The sequence below is a fragment of the Bombyx mori genome, chromosome 26, assembly GCF_030269925.1.
Source record: "Bombyx mori chromosome 26, ASM3026992v2".
NCBI lineage: Eukaryota > Metazoa > Arthropoda > Insecta > Lepidoptera > Bombycidae > Bombyx > Bombyx mori.
In genome coordinates this window covers 1,215,849-1,232,867 of record NC_085132.1, presented here as the reverse complement: position 1 = coordinate 1,232,867, position 17,019 = coordinate 1,215,849, and the positions used below count along the sequence as shown (strand labels likewise).

At 45.6% G+C, this 17,019-nt stretch overlaps 1 protein-coding gene across 1 annotated transcript in view; it reads right to left on the bottom strand.

Moving 5' to 3' along the window:
- Window positions 1-15,494, bottom strand: part of LOC101746821 (alpha-2C adrenergic receptor) — a 364,399-nt gene extending 348,905 nt beyond the window's left edge. Inside the window, exon 1 of the mRNA XM_038020675.2 lies at window positions 14,164-15,494. Within this exon, the coding sequence (XP_037876603.1) occupies window positions 14,164-14,700 (537 nt within the window). The 5' untranslated portion in view covers window positions 14,701-15,494. The remainder of the gene's footprint in view (window positions 1-14,163) is intronic.
- Window positions 15,495-17,019: the final 1,525 nt, after the last annotated feature.

Below are 17,019 nucleotides of genomic sequence, written 5' to 3'. Positions count from 1 at the left end.
TAATAAATAACGAGATTGATTCTAGCTATCTTCTTTCCAAAATTTCATTTAAATGTAGTCGTATTTCCGCGTGTTCTAAACAGACTTTCCACATGTCCACGGCTCGAACGAAATATGCTTCTAACTCTTTCGTCCGTAGATCTTGTAGGTTGTATGATGCTAAGTTCTCTAATGCTGACATCTTTTGCTTCTCACTTGTAGCATATAGAAAAGCTATTTTAAAACTTTTATAAGGTTAGCCCGATAAGTAGCATAGTTGATGTATAAAATAATATGTGCGTATTGTGTTGCTTTTGTTTTTTTGTAATTTAAATTTCTAAATTTCTCTTCTTGTTCACTTTCTACTTATATGTGATTTTTATTGTGGAAACATATTTGGTTATTGTTTTAGCTAATTTTTTTTTAAAATATTATATGTTTGTATTGTACTGTTTGTTTCCCAAATAAATAAATAAATATGAAGCACGACTAATTTTGAAAAACTTTTCGCTTTCATTGATGCTACTAAAATATTACCCCATCTATAAGTATGGATTTACTGGTATTCTGACCACAATCCTGCCTTGCCAGAAGAATTTGACATCGGCTTTACAATACAGGTGAGACTTTGAATTCGCGTTTTTTATTTTTTATTGCTTAGATGGGTGGACGAGCTCACAACCTACCTGGTGTTAAATTGTTACTGGAGCCCATAGACATCTACGATGTAAATGCATCACTGACCTTGAGATATCAGTTCTAAGGTCTCAGTATAGTTACAACAGCTGCCCCACCCTTCAAACCGAAACGCATTACTGCATCACGGCAGAAATAGGCATGGCGGTGGTACCTACCCGCGCGAACTCACAAGAGCTCCAACCACCTTAATTCGGGCGACAATATCCACGCCACGGCGTCCAAGTCGAACTTAAAACTAAACGGTCTTTACGCTCGTTCATTCCATTTACGCATGCCGAAAACACACAACTCATAAAACCCTAGACAGCTTCAAGGCGTTATTCGAGAAAGAACATTAAAAAAAAAAACCCAACAGAATCCACTTTTATTTTCGCCTTTTTACCAACAATAATAGCGCGGTATATATTTTTTCCTTGACGACCTCGAGGGAGGTACAATGAAATACAGCATGTTCCATCTGAATTATACATAGGCTGTCCTCTTTCGCCTAACCGATAACTGAAATACGGCGCAAAACTAAATTTTAATGTCCCCTTTTATTTATTTATTTATCCTGGCGTCGTATCCTTGCGCGCGATAGTGATGATCTCATCGTTCAACAGTATTAACAATCTTTTATATGAATTCATTGGATATTGTTACGCGCTGGGGTTCGAGATAAATAAAAATTCCACCGAAGTACAAATTAGAACTCTATTGACTGACTGCGCGCCATCACTGCAACGCTTTTATAGTCGATACGAGATCCCTAGAATTATCGAGAACATTCCTCACAAGTTTTACTGGTGGTAGGACCTCATGTGAGTCCGCACGGGTACCCCCACCCAGACTTTTTCTGCTGTGAAGCAGTAATGCGTTTCGGCTTGAAGGGTTGGGCAGCCGTTGTAACTATACTGAGACCTTAGAACATCTATTATCTCAAGGTGGGTGGCGTATTTACGTTGTAGATGTCTATGGGCTCCAGTAACCACTTAACATCGGGTGGGCTGTGAGCTCGTCCACCCATCTAAGAAAGAAAAAAAAATCCAAAACATTACCATTGTAAACGTTACCCGCAATTTATTTATTTATTCATTAAGTTGCATCAACAAAGTGATCATCGATACAAAACATTAAACAATTGACAAAAGTTCATGGCAGATGTCACCTCAATTATAAATGCAATCGACAGTGCATTAACAACAAAAATAAAAATAAAATTATATAACTAAGATTTGATTACATTTGATATCGTACTGTCTCAAGGTGTTCATTTGTTATTCCGTGAATGTTTCTCACCGACTGAAACGTCGCTAATACCGTATTCGGACAAACGTCTTCGTCTTAAGCCAGAGACGGAAGTCGGAAACTACATACGCATTGTATGCTACGCGTGTAAACTAAAGCGGTCTTTGAAGATCACTCGAGTGGCTACGGAGAACACGAGCTAAGAGAATATTAATGAAATATAAAAAAAAAGGTGTGGCACTCGGGAACTGCCGCGGTGAAGCTATTGCATAGCATGCAATTATAATTAGACAATGATAATTTAATATTAAAACTATAATAAAATAAGACCACGCTATATTAAACATCAATAAAAGCAGAACCTTAACTGTCCCCTTCACACTCATAAGCTAGACCGCGTGAGAGAGAGACGGGCAGACTTTTCATGATGCGCATGCAGTGTGACGTCACGCCACGCGCTTATTAACAAACACTACACAAGCGCAACGTGTGAATGTGTTGAACGCGAGCTACATGGTAGGCGGAGTGAGGGGTGTAAGGTTTTTTTCGTTACGGAATTTCATGATTCGGTCGCCGCGCTCAAGGTCCGCGATAAAAGCTATGCAATGGCTTAAAAACCTCAATCGATCTATATTTTCTGGATAGCTTAAAGTGAAAATTTCGCAAGCATAACAACACAACTCTACAAAAAAAAATCGTTTTCTTTGTCCTAACGTTTATACTAGGTTTTTGCGATTAATTATTCACAAAAACGAAAATAAAATACCTTTTTTTGGGTTAATGATATATAGTAATAATAATAATAATAATTTCTTTATTTACTACATAAACTCTTAAATCATGACCTAGAATACTATTTACATATTTAACAAACTGAGAGATTACGCAAATGGCATCAACAATATAAAATTAACCAATGATCCTCACACTAGGCATAACCTGTATCGTGAGGACCAAAATGCGATTTACTATGTATATAATGGACCTCAAAACGACATCACTATTATTAATAATTATTACGCTCAAAAACATGCGTTACAAGATTTAACATAATATAATATAATAAAAAATTAAAATTAAAATTTAAAGCTTGCTTTTGTGATAGTTATAGTAATAATACTCATTTTTCAATTTTTTTTATAAATTTTTAATTAATTTTAATACTTTCAAAAAAACCGCGCTATGAGAGTGGGGTGTTATATGGCATAAACATGGCATAAACAACGATCAGGTGTTTTGTACAAGCCCAGAAAAACTTAAAATGTCACGAAAGTGTAAATACGATGCTGATGCATTTTGTTTCATATGTGGTCAATTTACTAAAGTTCATATATAGTAATAATAATAATAATTTATTTATTTACTACATAAACTCTTAAATCATGACCTAGAATACTATTTACATATTTAACAAACTGAGAGATTACGCAGATGGCATCAACAATATAAAATTAACCAATGATCCTCACACTAGGCATAGCCTGTATCGTGAGGACCAAAATGCGATTTACTATGTATATAATGGACCTCAAAACGACATCACTATTATTAATAATTATTACGCTCAAAAACAAGCGTTACAAGATTTAACATAACATAATATAATATAATAAAAATTTAAAATTAAAATTTAAAGCTTGCTTTTGTGATAGTTATAGTAATAATACCTAATTTTTAAATTTTTTTATAAATTATAATTAATTTTAATACTTTAAAAAAAACCGCGCTATGAGAGTGGGGTGTTTACACAGTGCCACTAGATGGCACTCGAGTCATAAACAACGATCAGGTGCTTTGTATAAGCCCAGAAAAACTTAAAATGTCACGAAAGTGTAAATACGATGCTGATGCATTTTGTTTCATATGTGGTCAATTTACTAAAGTTCAAAAACAAACTGTTTAATGCCATGTATTTTTTTTTTCGTCTAATTACGATCTAAAATATCGAAATTTTATGCTTTGCAATCAAATTCAAATTTGGTGTTGACCCGTAATCATCGTAAGTAATAAAATCATTGCCTTATCGTCGGTGTAAATTTTAGACAAATATAGATATATAATAGGTAAAGCTATGAAAACGTTTTTCAAAATCCTAAGCCCATATCTGGCCCGAAGAAGATTAATTTAAAAAAAAACAATGCTTATCTTTTCTCAATTAAGTTAATTCTTATAAAAGCTCTTTTAAATTAAATAACACATTTACTAATCGAATTTTAAGGGTTATTACACATTGCAGTCACACACCGGAGCCAAATCAAGATAAAGCTGGAGCACATAGTTGAATTAAAAGCTGGCAGAGAAAATTAAATTTCGTTAATTTATTATTACGTAGATCGTAAATAAGGCTTAGTCTGTACGTTTTTAGTATTCATAGCTTGTATACACAGCATATCTATACTAATATTATAAAGCTGAAGAGTTTGTTTGTTTGTTTGAACGCGGTAATCTCAGGAACTATTGGTCCGATTTGAAAAATTCTTTCCGTGTCAGATCAGCTCATTTATTGAGGAAGGCTATAAGTTATATAACATCACGCCGAGATCAACACAAGAGGAGCAGCAACAAATAATGTTTCAAAATCGGGGTATTTTTTTGAAGTGAAACTTCCTTATCGGCGTTGGAAAAAAATTTACCGTCACATTTTTCGGTTACGCGTCACATTTTTCCGTTACGCGCCATCTTTTTTGTATTCATGTCTATGATAATAAAATCCTTTTGTTTAAACTTTATCTAATTTAACTTTATTTAACCAATTTCTAGAAAGTTGCATGTAGATCATTTTTCGAAAAATAAGGCCATAAATAAGTTTCACTTCTTACGTGTGTACACTAGTACACGCACACATTTTTTTAGCTTTTGAGAGCTTCTGCTGCGTGCGCTACGGAATAGGTTAAAGTTTCACTAAACTAAAGTATGACAAAATTGATCCCCTTTAAAAAATAAAAAGAAAGTCTGCGATGGCATCTTTATATATATGTTTCTTCTGTGCGTGTGTTTGTCACTGAACTCCTCCTAAGCGGCTGGGCCGATTTGAATATTTTTTTTGTATGCGTTTGGGTGGCACCCTGAATGCTTTAGATTCACAAATCAGCCCAGCAGAGGGCGCTGCAATCGGTATCTTGGTAATTTATCTTTCCTAGAAATAATTTATATCGCAAAACAATGTTTGCCGGGTCAGCTAGTATATAATATAACAGTTATAAATAGATAAGCTATTAAGTATAGTAAGGTAAGTTGTAAATAGGTAAGGTAGCTAATAGGCAGTGGCTTGGCCGCATCCCTGGCATTGCTGATATAGCATTTTCTGTTATATTACTGTTTCTGGACTATCTTTGTCAACGTTAGATAAAAATAATGTTTCCGAATTCTTGTTATCGATAACAGTAAGCTTGTAAATAGCTCTAAACAAACAAGAAAATAAACCGGTTGACAAACAGAGGGAAAAAGGTTCTTCGGAGATCTTTGGCTGTTTACTTGGTGTGTGTTTAATTTTCGATTTCTGTGATAGTTTATGTGCACTTTACTGATGGTAGGACCTCTTGTGAGTCCGCACGGGTAGGTACCACCACCCCGCCTATTTTTGCCGTGAAGCAGTAATGCGTTTCGGTTTGAAAGGTGGGACAGCCATTGTAACTATACTGGGATCTTAGAACTTATATCTCAAAGTCGGTGGCGCATTTACGTTGTAGATGTCTTTGGGCTCCAGTAACCACTTAACACCAGGTGGGCTGTGAACTCGTCCATCCATCTAAGAAATAAAGAAAAAACTTATATTTCCTGGAAATCGGAATTGATACGTATAATACGAACATTTGACATGCCGACGTCTTCAAAGCAAAAACAAACATGAACACTCGCTTTCCCGCCGTCCCTATTATGGTTTCACCGAACCGGTATCCGGTTCTTTAATAAGCCGGTAAACCGATTTTAGAATTGGTTATCCAATCTGCGGCGGCTCTGAAATCAGTTTTGTAACAATATGTCGGTTTAAAGGTATAGTTGTATAGTTGTTAGAATTATATAGTTAATTCCTAAATGCATCTTTATATCAAACCAACTGACAGCTATCACTCGCCTAATATGTGTCAATGTCAATAAAATTGTAGTGGTCGTCCCCATACCGTTTTTTTTTTTTCCGGGTAGAAGGCCGAACCTCCTACGAGGTCCCCGCGCAAAAGGGGCGCGCGGGGTATGTGAGACTCAACGATCTGCAGTCCCCATAGTCCTATGTCGTCCCTTTTTTCTTCTTGCTTAGTCAATGACCACTGACACAAAATGTGTATCGCCGTTTGAATAAAAACTAGCCTTGCAAATCTTCGTCTTTTCATATGAAACCCAGACGATCACTCCAACAATAGTCTCACACGGTTTCTGATCAGCTTACTTGATTATTTATCGTATTATTTGTTTGTTTGTCACTAATATGGGTTGCGCCGATTTGAAAGGACTTACCTTCCATGTTAAAAAGATCTTAAGGAAGACCTCGTAAATAAAAATGGGTATAATAGCTTTCAGATTTGAAGCGTCTTACATCAGGGTGTATTGATGCGTTCTTTCCTCTATCTTAGTAGACTAGTAAGAGTAGAAACATACATTTTTACTGATGGTAGGACCTCTTGTGAGTCCGCACGGGTAGGTACCACCACCCCCCCGGTCGTGGACGAGCTTGCAGCGCGCACTCTGCGTGCTGTGGGTCTCGTCTGCGGGGGAGTTGCTGGACTTCGACCGGGCGCGTCCGTAGGTGGCGGATCACGGGCCTCTGGGCAATAGTCACAGGGGCATCGCTCCTTCTCTCTCGTTGTGTTACGGCGGGAGAGATTGAGCGACGCGGACCAAAACCAGCATCGGGGGTTACACGCTCTCCTCCCCCTTCACTTGCTGAAGGGTGGTTCTCCTGGAGATGCGAGGGCCTCCACTTTTTCCCTCTTTTCCTTGTTGTTTTATTGTTTTGTTCACACTGTCCTTTGGTTATTTTTATTTATTTATTAATTTAATTTAAGTTTCAATCTGTCTCTTTCTCTTCTTTTGTTTCCGTTCATTGTTTTATTTTACACGCTTTTCTATTCTTCTTCTCCTGTGGTTTTATTTTGATTTTATTTGGTTTTATTTTTATCTTCTTTCCTTTTATACCCAATTCTAAGCTCTGACACCCGGCGAGAGAATGAATGGCTGGTGGGCGACCAGTCGCTAGGGTGTCCCAGGGAACCGAACCCTGGGTTAAAAAATATATAAAAAAGAAATAAATGTAATGGCTAGTTTTAAAAAGATACTACCCCAGGAGGGTACCTCCCGCTCCGCGGGGGGAGAATCCCTCCGTGCGGCCGACTCGTCGGACGCACGCTGCCCCACGTACTCTGGGGGGGGCAAAAACTGCCTAGACGTCAGGTCCGGGAAGGACGGAGTTCAGACGAAGATGTCCGAGAAGGACCTTGAAGTAAGCTCCTTAAGAGCCAATGTCGTGTCAGACGATGACATGGCCACAGTCGGTTCGGCCCAATCGTCGACCCGCTCGTCGCCGACACGACGACAGCGGAAAAGGGTCCTTAATATAAGCTCAGACGGGTTGAGCAGCAGCTCCGGTTCGGAGGCTCAGGGCCCGTCAGTTGCGAAGCCCAGAGCCGTGACGCCATCAAAGCGTGGAAGGGGACGCCCTCCGACCACGAGGCAGTGCGTTGGCAGGAAGGCGTGCCTTAGGGCCCAAAGAGAGGAGAGGGAGTTCACAGAGAGCGCGCGCACCACGCGCCAGAAGAAGAGAGCGGCTGAGGGATCTGTCCCTAAGCCTGATGCCGAGCGTAGGCTCCATCAGAGTGCTGAGGTGGCTCTGACGGTGGCCGCCAAATCTAGTAGCCCGAAGGGCACGTATGTGCGTGCATTGAAGGAGTTGGCGGCCACCGTCAAGGAGGCCACGGAGGACCTTGTGGGCCGCACCGCAACTGAAGAGGCTGAAAGACTGCGTGCGATCAACGCCAAGCAGGAGCAGGAGATCCTACAGCTTCGCAAGGAGCTTGATGAAATTAGGAGGGAGCTGGCTACGGTCTCGCAGGTGCTAGGAAATGCACCAGCCGCAGCCCCGGCCCCAAACACCGAAGAAGAAGAGGAGGAGTTGCGCCTCCAGCGCATTATGCGAGCTGTCGGCACGATGCTCGACGCTCGCTTTGCGGGGCTAGAGGGACGGCTTCTACCGGAGCCGCGAATGCGACCACCGCTAGCGGCGGACAGGCGGAAGAGCCGCGAAAAATCACCGGACCCTCCTATGGTCGTAGACGCTACACTGAATTCGGCACCATTATTGAAACCAGTGCCACCTACAACATCGGCGAAAAAGAGGATACGAGGCCCCAGAAGAAAAGCCACTGCGCAAGTGGCTCCACCTGGAACGCCCACCCTCCTCCCGGCTCCAGCTTCCTTGATCGAGAGCTGGTCAACGGTCACCCGTAGGGGCACTCGGCCGAGGGAGGGAGCAGTGAGGACGGTTCCAGTGGTAGCACCCGCTGAAGCGGGAAAGAAAAACCCGTCCTCTGCAAAGAGGAAAGAGAAGAAGCTGCGTCCTCCGCGCTCTCAAGCTGTTGTGCTCAAGCTGCAGCCGGAGGCTGTAGAAAGAGGACTCACATACCGCAGCGTACTCGCCGAAGCGAGAGCCAAGGTGGACCCCGGGGCACTCGGAATCCCCATCCAGCGCATCCGGTCTGCAGTGACTGGGGCCAAGGTGTTGGTAGTGGAAGGTGCTGATCAGAGCGCCAAGGCTGATCTCCTGGCCCAAAAGCTTCGTGAGGTTCTGTCCACGGAGGGGGTCATCGTGACCCGGCCAGTGACGACTGCAGCCATCCGCATCAGCGGGCTGGATGACTCCCTGACGCCGGAGGAAGTAGCCGCTGAGCTCGCCCGGATTGGCGAATGCACTCTTGAAGCGGTGAAGATCGGAGAGATCAAGTCTGGCCCAAGTGGGATGGGTCAGGTGTTGGTTCGGTTGCCCGTCGCTGCCGCGACGAAGATCCTCGCCGTACCGAAATTGAGGGTCGGTTGGAGCGTGCTCCGAGCTCATCTGCTAGAGGCTAAGAAGCTACAGTGCTTCCGATGCCATGAGCTAGGGCACGTGAGCGCTCGATGTCCGTCGTCGGTCGACCGCAGCCGTGATTGTTACCGGTGCGGCCAGACCGGCCACGTAGCGTCCGGCTGCTCTCTGGCGCCACACTGTGCTGTATGTGCCTCTGCCGGCAGACCGGCGGATCACGTCTCCGGGAGCAAGGCTTGTGCCAAGTCCCCGAGACCGAGACCTAGAAGAGGAGCTTCCGCTGCGCTTGAGAATGCGCGGAGGCAGCCCGGTACGGCTATGGAGACATCGAATGACGCCCTGTTATGACAGGTGTCCTTCGATTCCTGCAGGGAAATCTCAATCACTCTGCCAGAGCTCAGGACCTTTTGTTCCAGAGCATGGCAGAGGGGTTGACCCATCTTGCGGTGGTCGCCGAGCCGTATCGGGTTCCTTCGAGCCCCGATTGGGCAGCCGATTTGGAGGGCCGAGTGGCTATCATCCGACGTTGTTGTGTAGGTGCTCCGCCCAGGTTCGACGTTGTCGAGAGAGGTTGCGGCTTTGTTGCTGTCCTCTGGGCCGAGGTATTCATATTGGGAGTGTACTTCTCCCCAAACAGGACGCTCGCCGAGTTTGAGGTTTTTCTCAGCGAGCTCAGCCGCGTCGTTGGGAGGTCGCACTCCCAACGGATACTCGTTCTCGGGGACCTCAACGCCAAGTCATTGGCTTGGGGATCCTCGAGGACGTGCCCCAGAGGTAGGGCGGTGGAGGAGTGGCTGGTCGGAAGCGGTCTTCTCGTCCTCAATCGTGGCGCAGAACTCACGTGCGTGCGACGTTTGGGCGGGTCCGTGGTTGACGTTACATTTGCCACGCCCGACGTGGCGAATCGCGTACGCGGTTGGGCCGTGATGGTCGGCGAGGAGACGCTCTCCGACCACCGCTACATTCGTTTCGGTGTCGCAGTGCCTCCGGCGGAGTCTATCCAGGGCTCTTCCTTGCTCTGCGGTGGCGGCGCGAGGGGTCCTCGTTGGGCCCAGAAGCGCCTCAACGTCGAGAGGTTGTGTGAGGCGGCTGTAGTCCAGGCATGGCGTCTTGACTCGCTTGGTGAGCCAGCAGACGTGTGCGAGGGGGTGGAGCATCTGCGCGAGGCGATGTCGCGGGTGTGCGACGCCGCTATGCCTCGCATTAGAGCTCTCGCTCCTAAACGCAGAGTCCACTGGTGGAGTGAGGAGATCGCTAGCCAGCGCCGGTTGTGCGACGTCAGTCGTCGCGCATACCAACGGTATCGACGTCGAAGAACGCACCGGGACCCCGATGAGGAGGACCGACTGTACGAGGTGTACAGGATGGCCATAAGGGCCCTGCGCGTGGCTATCGGGGAGGCGAAGGAGGCTGCTTGGAACGACCTACTAGCTTCGCTCGACTGTGATCCGTGGGGGCGGCCCTACAGGCTGGCGCGCAATGTGCTCCGCCCTTGGGCCCCCCCCGCAACCAGCACCCTGCCGCCGGAGACATTGCAGCGGGTAGTCGGGGGTCTGTTTCCGGATTTTACCGGGACTGCCTTCGTCCCCCCTGTGATGACGACGATGCGGGTTGCTGATGGCGGGGAGCCTGCGGACGTTTCGCAGGCGGAGTTTGAATCGGCTGTGCAGAGGATGCGGGCGAAGCGCACGGCTCCCGGTCCCGATGGGATCTCGTCCCGAGCGTGGGCGCTCGCCTTGACGGGCGATGGTTTGGGGCCTGCCCTCCGAAGGCTGTTCAGCCGGTGCCTCCGTGAGGGCAGGTTCCCAGAGCCATGGAGGACTGGTCGGCTCGTCCTTATTCCTAAGGAGGGTCGGCCACGTGACGAACCGAACGGGTACCGCCCAATCGTCGTGCTGGACGAGGCCGGTAAGCTCTTCGAGCGCGTCATCGCTAATCGCCTTGTCCAGCACCTGGAAAACGTTGGGCCTGATTTGGCTCCTAACCAATACGGTTTCCGGAGGGGTCGCTCGACCGTGGACGCGGTCTTGCGTGTCCGCCATCTCTCCGATTGTGCGTGCTCCGAGGGGGGCGTGTTGTTGGCTGTGTCGATTGACATCGCCAACGCCTTTAACACGATCCCCTGGAGCACGATCGTGGAATCACTTCGGTTTCACCGCATCCCCAATAGTCTCCGCACCCTGATAGAGGACTACCTCTCAGGGCGGAGCGTGATTTTCCCCGAGAGAAGAGGATGGGGACGAAAAACGGTTTCGTGCGGGGTCCCACAGGGGTCGGTATTGGGACCACTCCTGTGGGACATCGGTTTCGACTGGGTCCTCCGCGGTGCTGGCCTGCGTGGCGTCGACGTGGTGTGCTATGCCGACGACACGTTGGTGACGGCTCGCGGAGCTGACTACAGGACCGCAGCGATCCTTGCAACGGCGGCGGTCTCCACCGTCGTTAGCCGCATTCGGAGACTAGGTCTTGAGGTGGCCCTCCACAAGTCTGAGGCCGTATGCTTTCACCCGGTTCGGAGAGGACCCCCTCCGGGCGCGACGCTCATAGTCGGTGGAGTATCGATCGCTGTCCAGCCGAAGCTCAAATATTTGGGCATCGTGCTGGACAGTCGATGGCGCTTCGACCACCATTTTGGTGAGTTGATTCCGAGGCTACTGGGCATGGCAGGTGCGTTAGTCCGTCTTCTGCCCAACGTTGGTGGTTGCAGCGTCGGTGTCCGACGCCTGTACCTGGGGGTCGTGCGCAGTATGGCCTTGTATGGCGCTCCCGTGTGGTCGCCCACACTCTCCGCACGCAATGCGGCGCTGCTGCTCCGAGCTCAGCGGGCGCTCGCGGTGAGGGTCATCAGGGGGTACCGTACGATCTCCCGAGAGGTCGCCTGCGCCCTCGCTGGTTCCCTTCCTTGGGATCTCGAGGCCGAGGTATTGGCTACGGTATACCGGCGCAGGACACAGTCCCTGGGTCGGGGACGGACACCCGGCCTGTCGGCTGTCAGTCGGTGGAGGCGTGCTGCGCGTCATCTGGCGTACGCTAAATGGAGGGAGCGGTTGCTGGAGGAACTTCATCAAACCTCAGCCACCCGCCGGCGCACTCTCGAGGCCCTGGTGCCCGTGCTGGAGACATGGTCAGATCGGCGACACGGCGTGCTCTCCTTCCGCCTTACGCAGGTCCTCTCGGGGCATGGCTGCTTCGGGAGGTACCTGTGGAGGGTTTGCAGGAGAGAGCCACATCCGGGTTGTCACCAGTGCGGGCATCCGGATGATGACGCTCAGCACGCACTCGAAGCGTGCCCGCGTTGGGAGCACCCGCGGCGAGATCTCATCGCGGTGCTGGGGAGGGACCTCTCCTTGCGGGCTGTCATTGCCCGCATGCTAGAGGACGAGAGTTCGTGGGAGGCCATGGCCAGATTTTGCGACCTGGTCATGGCGTTCCGCGAGGCTGAGGAGCGCGAAAGGGAGTGGAATCCCTCTTCGGCTCCTCAGCGAAGAAGGCGGGGTGGGCGACGCGGGCACGATGCTCCCGTTAATCTCCCGTAGGGACTGTTGGGTACTGGGTGCGGGGGCGCCCAGTGCTCTGCTGTCGGTTCCGTGGTGAGGCGGCGCAAGGTGGCTCCTATGCGCCACTCACGGTGTCTCCTGAGACGACGTCCTGCGGAATCTTCCCGGGGATTGGATCCCGTCCTATTGTCAGGATGGGTACCGGCGACGGCGAGCCTGCGGCGCGCATTGTGCGGTACCGTAGGTTTCGTGGAGTCGGAGTGGTGGAGCTCGATGGGGTTTAGTCGGTAGTCGGTTTTGCGGGGCGGGTCCTGCGTGGTAGACGCCGCGCAGCGCCTCGCGCGCCTTTCTCAAGGCGTAGTCTCCCGGTAGGAATTGGAAGAAGAGGAGGACTTTGGTCTTCCTCTTCTCCCTCTTCTTCTCTGGAGGCGCCGGAGTCCGACATAACCCGGTCTATTACCCCTCTCGACCGGGTATCCGTAAATGGATTCCCCAGCGTTAAAAAAAAAAAAAAAAAAAAAGGTACCACCACCCCGCCTATTTCTGCCGTGAAGCAGTAATGCGTTTCGGTTTGAAGGGCGGGGCAGCCGTTCTAACTATACTTGAGACCTTAGAACTTATATCTCAAGGTGGGTGGCGCATTTACGTTGTAGATGTCTATGGGCTCCAGTAACCACTTAAGACCAGGTGGGCTGTGAGTTCGTCCACCCATCTAAGCAAAAAAACAAAAAACAAAATGTGTACACCGAGATAGCATCCCTCCTCTTTTTAAACCGGTTAAAAATGCACTTGAAGTGAATTCAACCACTTTTACAAACAGATCGACAGCAAAATGACTGATATCGCACACATTCAACACAAAAGTGAACAAAACAGCAATACCAGTTTTCATTACAGCGGGCCAGTGTTAATTTTAATTGATTCTATACCGTATTACGCAGGTTTTACAGGCTAAAATCCTGTGTGCGTACGACATGCACCAATTAACTGACAGGATATAAGGCTATGTCGGGCAGCAGAGGACTTTCCAATGATTTAATAGCCAAGTTCTAATGGAGATGAAAATGATGAATCCAATTTTGAAATATAGAGTGTCACCTATTTCACGTTGTAGACATTAACACAGACATTGTTGTAAAATTCGAAGAGATCACGAGGGCCCAAAGCGATCAGCGTGATAAAACATAACCAACAGTAATAACGCATAATTATTTTTAAAAAAATTGTTTTTCTAACATTTGTTAATGATTATACAAAGTAATAAAGTTAATTTCAGATTTGATTTCATTTTTGAAAAAAAAAAGTCGCTTAAACGAAAAAATATTATGATTTTCCGTCATTGTACATAATATTTATGTAAAATAAATTAAAAAATTCCCCTCATTTGACGAAAAAAAAATTAATGTTTCCGATACTAGCTGTACCCGTCCGTTGGGCATTTAAAATTAACATTATTATTACTCACCCCCCCCCACAAAGATTCTCATCATTAACGCCCTCGCAACTGGTGTAGAGAGTCCAACACTCATATAAATATTAGTCTATCCATTAAGTACATGTATTTTCTATCTGGATACCATTCCATGGATATGGATTTCAAGTCAATCGGATGCATGGTTCAGTAGTTATAACGGAACATCCGTAAAAACCACTATAGATTTATATATTAGTATAGATTACCCTTTTTACACTTCAACAAACTATCGTCTGAACTAGATAAAAAAATTAAGAGAAATCCTTTACACTTACCTGAGTTATACTCCAGTAGCGGTCCAGCGAAATGAGGCACAGGTTCATGATTGACGCGGTGCAAAGCAACACGTCCATTGCCGAATGTATCTCGCACCACCAGAACCCGAAAATCCAGTATCCCATCAGTTCGTTCGCCAACGAAAACGGCATTATCACCAGCCCGAGAAAGAAGTCCGATACCGCTAACGACGCGATAAACCAGTTCTGGATGTTTTTCAATGCTTTCTCTGTTACAATGGCAATTATAACAAGCATATTGCCAACGACTACCATTATCATTAACACTGTTACTACGACTGAGGCTATGATGATGTGCGCCGGCGAATAGCCACTCGGGTACCACGTCTTCAAGACGACGTTTACTTGCGTTTCGTTCAAGGTCGTGTTAGCGTCTGAGGTGTTTGTCATCTGCAGCGCCAAAAACTCTTCAGGGCTCATATACGTGGGGACCAAGTATGTTGAGTTCAACCCTAATGTGCCATTCAAGAGTGTGGTCATGGTAGTCCTGGTGAGCACCGTGGTATTGGACACCATTTTTCGATTTTACCGGTTTATTCTTTTGTTTTCGCCGCTTACGGTTTTTTGGTCCGTATTGAGAAAAAAAAACCGGATCAACCAAACTTATCTCTTACAAGAACGGAATCGCCTATATAATAACGACTATTTACATTAAATTACTTTACCCGTTTTACCGAACTCTGAGTTTTAGCGACTTCACAGTAAACGACACTACGCGAATCTAATTATTAATGTACAATACGACTACGAGTTAGAATATTATTGCATTACGAACCTTAACTATTATTGCTTTACGGACGAAAGAAAACAACCGGCTATCAAAATAAAAATTGGCCGGTAAAAAAAAAAGAAACTCGCAAAAAAATTATAATTTTTTTCTAAACGCACACACGCGCAAACCGCGACACACAAAGAAGCTAAACACAATTAAACACAAGATTTACTTTATACAGTCATTTAACCGGATTTGTGACGTCATCGTGCGCACTTCCGCCTCTCGCTAAACCGGTATTTTTCGGCGGTATTTTTCATTTCACTGGTTTTTTTTTTTTGAAATCACATCTTTATTCCGTGCCTTCGCTCTTTCGTTACAAAAACAACTGTTCCATTCAATGTTGTTTCATTAACATCTTATTATGAGATCGCGTGTGTTAAACCGGTAATTTTCTCAATTGCCGTGACGCGTTGTACCTGTAACATAGAAATGATTATATGGATACCGTTTTGCTGTAAATTTTGCATTACGAGTTATAGTGTAAAGGAATATAAAGCCTGATTTTTAACGATGCTATTTTCTTATTTTACTGCTTTAGATATTTGACACTGATGTAATACTCATATATATATGAGATATTTGATACACTGGTGGTAGGACCTCTTGTGAGTCCGCACGGGTAGGTACCACCACCCTGCCTATTTCAGCCATGAAGCAGTAATTCGTTTCGGTTTTATCTCAAGGTGGGTGCCGGCAGCCGTTGTAACTATACTTGAGACCTTAGAACTTATATCTCAAGGTGGATGGCGCATTTACGTTGTAGATGTCTATGGGCTCCAGTAACCACTTATTACCAGGTGGGCCGTGAGCGGGAATTTTGCGGGTTTTATTTTTATTACACGATGTTATTCCTTCGCCGTGGAGGTCAATCGTGAACATTTGTTGTGTACGCATTTCATTAGAAAAATTGGTACCCGCCTGCGGGATTCGAACACCGGTGCATCGCTCGATACGAATACACCGGACGTCTTATCCTTTAGGCCACGACGACTACAAAATTATTATTATTCTAGACGTTTTGAATTCTGTACAACTCGAGAAAAAACAAAAAAAAAAACACTAAATAAATGCGAGATTCGTCTATGTTGTAGTTTAAAACATTGACACACGACATTCTTAAGTACGTACTTAACAAATGCTCACGAGTGACTTCTACGGTGAAGGAGTAACATCGTGTAATAAAAATCAAACCCGCAAAATTATAATTTGCGTAATCATCGGTCGTAGAGCGACTTGTGAGACCGCTCGGCTCTGTACCACAACCCTGCCTATTTCTGCCGTGAAACAGTAAACTTCAGTTTGGAGGGGGTAGCTTCAGTAACTACCCAATTTTAGGCTATCGATGACAACAAAAAACACCACATTATAATTCAAGCTCACTTTGGCAAGCTTCCATTAAAAAGCACTTACTAACAATTTGATATATATAAAAAAAAACGGATCACTTTCAATCAACATAATCGCGAGCTTCGAGCACTCAGTCTAATAGATCCGAGATCAAAAACATCAATCAATTAAAAACGAAAGCTAAAACGAAAGCTCTCTCGAACTTAATGCAGTTATGATTTGGCTGGAAGCGTTCGACTAACAGTTCGTTTCATCCCCAATCTTTTTAATATCTGAAGGGTTATTTTTATTTGCCTTATTAAGCTTATAACTCTTTGTACTTGATTTGCCTTTATTCATACTAGATGATGAATCGGGTTTTTTTTATGATAACGCCATCTTATTGTGTCTTTAAAGCGGTTAGTTGCCCTCAATTAAGAAAAATAGTATTATTATTCGCCAATAGATGTCGGGAAGAGTTGATTATTGAAAACACGAATAAAACAACATTTTCTGAAAACAAATCGTAGCTAGATCGATTTATCGCCCCCGAAATCCCCTGTATACTAAATTTTATGAAAATCGTTGGAGCTGTTTCCGAGATTCAGATTATATATATACAAGAATTGCTCGTTTAAAGGTATAAGATTTAGGATTATAGAATTTGGTTTTTTTTACTGGTAGTAGGACTATTGTGAGTCCACACGAATATGTCCCACCACCCGGCCTATTTC